This window comes from Bacidia gigantensis (assembly GCF_019456465.1).
Source record: "Bacidia gigantensis strain McMullin 20006 chromosome Unknown contig_34, whole genome shotgun sequence".
Taxonomy (NCBI): Eukaryota; Fungi; Ascomycota; class Lecanoromycetes; order Lecanorales; family Ramalinaceae; genus Bacidia; species Bacidia gigantensis.
Genome location: NW_025408610.1, coordinates 381046 through 387880, shown reverse-complemented (window position 1 = coordinate 387880; position 6835 = coordinate 381046). Strand labels below are relative to the sequence as shown.

Genomic DNA, 6835 nt, shown 5'->3' with positions numbered 1-6835 from the left:
TTGTCCTCTTTGCGTATGACGGGTCGAAGCAGGGGACTGACAATGGATGTATGACGGGAACGATAGAGTGTGAGTGTGAAGAGCGGCAAGCTTATCGGATATTTATCCTCGTTCGTCTTCGCTTTGGTCCGGTGAAGAAATTGCAGTTGGTTGATCACTCTCCATAGAGAAGAACATATGGGCATGATCGAGGAGCCACTACCTTTTGTCAAGGTATATCGGAAAGCAAGTGCTTCTTAGCATAAAATGTCTTGAATCACGCATGTTTCTATGTCTGCTGCCGCTGCTGATAGCCCTTGTCATAGTCAGCAAGAGCCTCTTTCACCGCACATGAACATTCAACGCACCTTTGCTGCTAATGCCCACGAGCTCCTGTCGCCTGTATCTTGCATTTCATCACACTCTGCCTCCCCAATTTCTCATAGATAGGTTCTTGGGTATTCGGCCCCTTGTACATTCTTCACTGCAAGCCTTCCGATCGAAGCGCTCTGAGCCAATTGACCCCCCACGCTGTCATGAGTCGCTTCATGAAGACCTTCAAGGTCCTGTCGTTCATCTCCATAACGGTCGACTCCGAGTCACTGTCGTGGATGGTCTGACTAGGGACATTGTAGAGATTCACGAGCTCCGTAATGGTCTGGAGTGCCTTCTGTCTCGCCTGGTCTTCTTCAATGAGGTTTAGCATAGCTTATAGGAGTAGTAGGACGTGGTAGCGGTGGTGGAGGTACGTACTTTTCCCAGGGCTCGCGCCCTCCCATCTACGACCCTCGAAAACACCTTGAGCTTCCCGGTAGAGGCGATAGGCGGCCCACATGTTGTTTGGGAAGTTGCGCGGGATGTACCAGCGCGAAGTCTTCTGACCATTGACGGTGCCGAATTGTTGGATAGGGATTTGTTTGATGAAGCAGTCCATGTCGCGAATAGTGCCATTCTGGACTATAGCTTGCATTGCTAGGATCCCGTATTTGGTCTCTGCGGCGTCTGTCTCAAGCTTGCTCACCTGCGTGTTAAGGGAGTTCAACTTAACGTCAATGGTGTCTAGTCTCTTCTTCCATGATCTATCAAGGAAACTTAGCTTCGCATCGAGTGCGTTCATCTTCGCATGAAGTTGGTCAAACTTTTCATCGTGTTCAATGGCTTTGTGCTGAGTTGCGCTTACGAAGTTGTGCAATTCGTCGAGCTTGATGCCCATTTTTGGGTCTACCATATCTTTGATCTTTCCGAGGAGGACAGTCATTTGGTTCACTTGCGAGGACAATCCGCTGATAGCATGAACTTGATTGCTGCTGGATAGGCTGTTGCCGGGATTGTTGCTTGCATGAAGCCCGATGTTGGAGACGCCATGAGTGAGATTAGGCATTGCGCTGGAAGACGAGCTTAGATGTCTGTGCTGAACCTGCGGATCTATTGTAGTAGATTGATAGCGGGATAGGATTCGGGAATTGTGATGAGCTGCAGTAAAGCTGTGAAGTCTCTTAAGATGGCAGTGAGTCGGCAGAAGTGTCGGAAAAGTGAGCAAGGTTTAACCTCGATGATTTGATTGAATGTGAGGAAGACTATGATAATCCGGTTAATGATGTCAAGATATGCTGGAGTGATTCGTCAAGATGCTAGTCGGAGGATTGGGGCGCGGGGAAGGCGAGGGCAGGTGTAGATGTTGAAGGATGAAGTGGTACAAGACGGAGTGTCTAGTGATCACCTGATAGTTGAAGTGAATAACTTAGGCCCCTTGCGCGTAAATGGAAAGAATAGTATCAATGCCAGTCATGATTACATCGTTGACAATTAGATGGATCTCTTAGAGTGAAGGATTGATAAGGTACGAGAAGGATGATGGAGGGGAGAAGGGAAGCAGCACCAGCTTAAGACCTCCAGAAATTTGCTAAGCTGCGCTAGACCCAAAATAGAAATATCAGGGCCAACACTCCCTACTGCCTATATTCACTAATAGTACTGTTGCCTTCTAGCGCAGATCCGCTTTATACTATAAGGCACAAAGCAGTTTCTTCTTTTACTAGTCAACAGCCGAATGGCTTTCGCCTCCTCTCCTTTCTCCATCAACTCTAGCGTGACTTCTGCCCCTTTGTTAAGCCAAACTCGGGCTCAATCAATTTACCGTTCTCTACTCTTCAGCGCGATTGCTATCTGGGTCTCCCTGTCCTGTTTCTGGCCTAATCACCCCCCTGGTCCAGCCGCCTATATCAAAAGTAAGCCCTTACACTCAATCCACAGGAAGCTATAACGGGAGGAATGGGATGCTGTTGCCGTTAATGTAGTGCAAATTCTCGAAGAAGTGGGTATGTGCGTCGCTTTCACAGGAGAATGCGATGACGAGCAGATCAGGATGCGTTGGGTGAGGTTCAGGTTGCGGGCAGAAGTAGTGACTCATGAGACTGATCTATTTGACTATAAATCTTGCCGTCTTTCAGCAGGAAGAACAGAGGCTTGACGCTTCAGCGTCCTCTGATGGCTATAATGTCTGCTTCTACTGCCACGTACGTTTCTTATCCTTCGTCTCTCCCCTAAAGATACAAACCAAGCTCTTGCTTTGATCATGGGTAACATATCAAAGAAAATCATACCATTTCCATCAGTTTTGCCTTATCATCCTCTCCTCTCCCCCCTATCCACAACCTACAACCCTTTCTCAACAGCCTCGTGTACCAATCCAGCCGGACTTCGGTGCCACTTCGCGTACTTGGGGTCTGTACAACGAGCGAGATTCATATCATCAGTAATGGCTGGGAATGGGCGTTGAGGTAGTCTAGGTGACGCTCTTTTTCGGTTGTCAGCTGTCCTATTGATGCAGTGAAATGCGTCTGCGCGGATGCAAGTGACTGGGATGGAGAGGAAACTGCGGGTTCGGGTGGTGGTAGCCGAAGTCGAGTCCGATGAAAGTGGCCGGGCTACTGATCCTAGAAGCATACCTCGACCACAATCTCCATCGCTTGCGTATTGATATCTAATCCTAAAAGCACCTCCTTTCCGTGCGCGAACAAACTTTCTTAAAAAACGTTAAGCGTGATCACCGCGCCAATCTGGAGCTACGGCACCTGCTGGTAGCAGAAAGCAGGGGTTTAATTGTCATTGCCGTCGGTGGTGACGAAGACTGTTTTGCCTTGTGCTTTACCGTCGGAGATAGTGAAGGGTATTAAGCTATCAGTAACATATACCAGGGTATATGTTATTTACCTATACCCAGGTATAGGTTATTTACCCATGCCTAGGCATAGGTTATCTACCTATACCCGCGTATAAGTTATTACCTATACTTAGGTATATAATAATGGTTAATTGAATCTGAGCAATCTAAGGCGCTACTAATCGTAGCATATGTCGCACTACACTCATCGCCAGCTGATTTTCAAGGGCTGAGTACGACATCTGCGAGTAGAGATTACCTATGTAGCCGTCGATAATAGGTCTCAACTGACAGACGCTGAACGTATTGAAGATACAGTTGCGACGACCAGAAAAGTCCTTATCATTCAGATCTTTCTCTCCCTCATCTCCATCCTTATTACTATTAACAGTCTTTGCCCACTAACGCGCCTTATGCACTTTCTTCACCCTATCAACCACTTGTTTAGCTCTTAGCGAGCTCTTAGCGAGGTGAAGGCAACTACGAACAGACCTGGAACTATAATGATCAACAATCTTTTCAGCACAATAGACGAACCCTCATGGCTCCGTAGTCTGGCGGTGGACATTAGCATCCGAGTCGGCCACCCCCGTGACCGGCGGCAATGGTACTTAGTATAACCTTTGCCAGGCTCTTTACTTTAAACCAACATTGGCGCAAAACTTCAACGGCTTTCTTAGCTATGCTTTCGCGCAGCAAGGATTGAAGCAAAGATATTCGTTTTAAGTTCGACATTAATTATAGTGAAATGTGCGCTGATCTTTTCACCAACACTTGCATTAATGCATTGCAGTCAAGCGCGAAGATCTACAGCCATGGACTTGCATACTCGACAAATCCTGTGGCGGGAATCTGCAATAGCTTTACCAGCGTACTCTGAAAGAATCGTGGGTTGCTAGAGGAATGTGCAAATCACTTTCGTGGCACCACATGAGCGCCCCTGCCCTTTTCTCACCTCATCCCTCCTTCCCCACTCCCCTTTGCACGCCACCTCCAAAACTTTGCTGACTGTTTCCCCCATTTCACAGCCCTGATATCCCCGCAACTCCCTCGGCGCCGAAATTGCTCATCTAGCACACACGAACTCGCCTTCGCCCTCCCCCTGGCTCCCAATCCCCATCCTCTTACGACTCTGGGGCGAAGCCACACGCACCGATGCTGATCTCAAGGCATACCTCAGATTTGAGCATATAGATTACGCCACCTTTAAATATGGTTGTTTTGAATACTTCGAAAAGGGACGAGAGAAATAGAATAAGGGATAGAGACTAATCGGGCACAGAGCTGGTCAGCTTAGATACCAATAACTAGACCGCGGTCTCCTATGCATTGATAGACCATTGACACTTTACTCCCCGTTAGCCTGCCCGTGTATCGCATCCTGATAGCAAGCTCAAGTTCTCTGGTTACCAGGGCCATAGCGGGTTCCGAGATTAATCACTTGATCGTAGACTTGGATGTGGTACGGGTAACTAGGTACAGCATGCAAGCAGGGATGTACCGTGGAGCTCTACCTCCTCGTCAGGCATATCCTGCCCCTGGATGTCTCGATAGTCCAACTGGCATTGCGCACCTCGGCTCTTTACAGGATGTCCTGTGTTTGGGATTCGAGGTCTCAAACACCTTGCTCCCTCGTAGTATGTCCGAGACACAGCGCCCGGATGTAGTAGTGTGTTTCTGTGACATGGTTCCGGCTCCGCATTAAGTTTAAAGTCCCATCAATTACTGGTGACTTACTCTTAGAATGTTGCTGCAAAAGCTTTCATTTGAGGGCGAGAAGATCGAGACGGAGGGTTTTGCGACCTCAGTGGCTTAATGCAGCTCCAGATTGGTAGCGGAAGTTGTAGACAAGTCTGAGGGCTATATCAATGTACAGGTGTGCCAATGGGGAAAAGTCGTTTAGAAGCAGTATTGTTGAAGTTCCTACAGTGATTATTAGCACCTCACAACCTGGAGAACTTCGCTTCAACCATGGCTAATTCGCTGTCCATGTCTATTGCAAAACAATGCATCGCAAGTCGTTATCATGGGGAGAGCAAAGAGTGGCAACTATTGGCAATTGGTGTTTAAGTAATCAGAGTACGGAAGCAAGTGAGGAGACAGTAAATCGAATTGCTGCCTATGAATTGTTAAGGCTGTCAGCTAGATACATTGCCTGGATCAGAGATCCTTACTCAACGTCCGGAGGCAGATGCAAAAGTCAACTAGCATGACCAAGCAGCATACAAGTCTCGTCAATCGTCGCTCTAGACCTCTGACATCGACCCCTCTATAAAACAGACTAGGCCAGACACATACATCAATACGCAGTTGGCCCATCAATCGCTTTCGAGATGCGGCTATCATAATCACCCCAGTCCATCATTTCGCCCAGTCGACGCAAGCTATGCTCATCTTCAGCTTCAATGTCTTCCCCTGGGGAAAGAAAGGTCCTTCCAGAATTGACCTTGTGCAATGTCCTCTCGATCCTGTCCACTAGATCCTTATCATCATCGAGGAGCTCTGAACACTTTTGGCAACAGTCCTTTGCAAACTCAGAAGCCGGGTCGTGAGGACGCGTGACAAGGGAAGTGTCAAGATCTTTGGCAACACTAGGTCTATCAGGGCTGACTTCGTTTAGCTTTTTCACGACGTTTGTCAATCGACGAGGGCTTCTAATCCGCCAGATAAGGCCGGTGTTACTATTCCAGTAGAAGAACTTCCAATGACCGCACTCTATGAGCCATTCGTTGCGATCCTTGCATATCAAAAGTCCTGCGGCGGGTTGCAGTCCGTAGTCTTCGTTCGGAAACTTCTCAAAACACCATCGTAGGTGAGGTATGTTTGGCGGCGCCCAGCCTCCAGGGAGCCGCGGACGTAGTTTGACTTTCTTCGAGAGGGGCTCAAGGTTGCCTGGAGGAGAGTGAACGCTTGCTGCTGTCTACGGAAAGAATCTGTTAGCCCTATCGCTTCATCACCAAGTAGAGGTTTGGAAAAATGGTTCATACCGTGTGAAAAGCCTCTATATTGTTAGAGAAGCCGGAAGCCTTCCAGGACCAGCTTTTAGTCTGTGCAACTTGGGTAAGGATGGGACGGGGACGGCTTTTGATGAAGGCAGACTCGGTAGAATAAACCTTCTTCGCAGCGTTCAGCTGATGATGGTTGGTACTGTAGGGTAGACCCCAGGGCTTGTTAAGCGTTGATGCAGTTCTCACTGTGAGAGTAGAGAGTCGGATCGCCGCTATCATGATCCTGTCTTGCGGTGTCGGCGAATGCCGAAGGGCAACAAAGAAATGGTGATGATGAGGATGTAGGGAAGCGAAGAGATGGAAGGCGATGTATCGCTGGCTCTGGCTCTGGTCCGGGAAATGAGTGATTTATCGTGTCGGTCTCTGGTCCTTTTCTCTTTTCCTCTTTTCCAAGCGTTATTCACCTGCAAGGACATTTCACCCCGCCTAATATGCCTAAACATAGGGTTATGTGTCAAGATTCGCGTGTTATCCTCTGTTTACTTTTGGGTGGCGAAGATGTGCAGTGCACCCTATATAGGCTTACACCCCACGGAGAGAAAACTCCTTTCTCATTTGAGGTGCACTCTGCCAACACTTGAACCCGAAGCCAGAGACAAGAGAGCTTGCAGCAGCTCTCAAGTGATTTAAGCTTCATCGAGCAAAAGCGTCTGGTGGGTATAATGCATCATACGCTCAGCTTCCA

General features: G+C 48.2%; 2 protein-coding genes across 2 annotated transcripts; both read right to left on the bottom strand.

Moving 5' to 3' along the window:
• Positions 1–460: 460 nt before the first annotated feature.
• KY384_000040 (uncharacterized protein) lies at positions 461–1360 on the bottom strand (the record flags this gene model as incomplete). Its single annotated transcript, XM_044808578.1, has 2 exons — positions 461–687; positions 733–1360. The coding sequence occupies 2 exons, from the start codon at positions 1358–1360 to the stop codon at positions 461–463; spliced, it is 855 nt and encodes a 284-aa protein (XP_044665730.1).
• A 4081-nt stretch (positions 1361–5441) lies between these two features.
• On the bottom strand, positions 5442–6369 carry KY384_000039 (uncharacterized protein; the record flags this gene model as incomplete). The annotated part of the gene is made up of 2 exons (XM_044808577.1): positions 5442–6062; positions 6130–6369. The coding sequence occupies 2 exons, from the start codon at positions 6367–6369 to the stop codon at positions 5442–5444; spliced, it is 861 nt and encodes a 286-aa protein (XP_044665729.1).
• Positions 6370–6835: the final 466 nt, after the last annotated feature.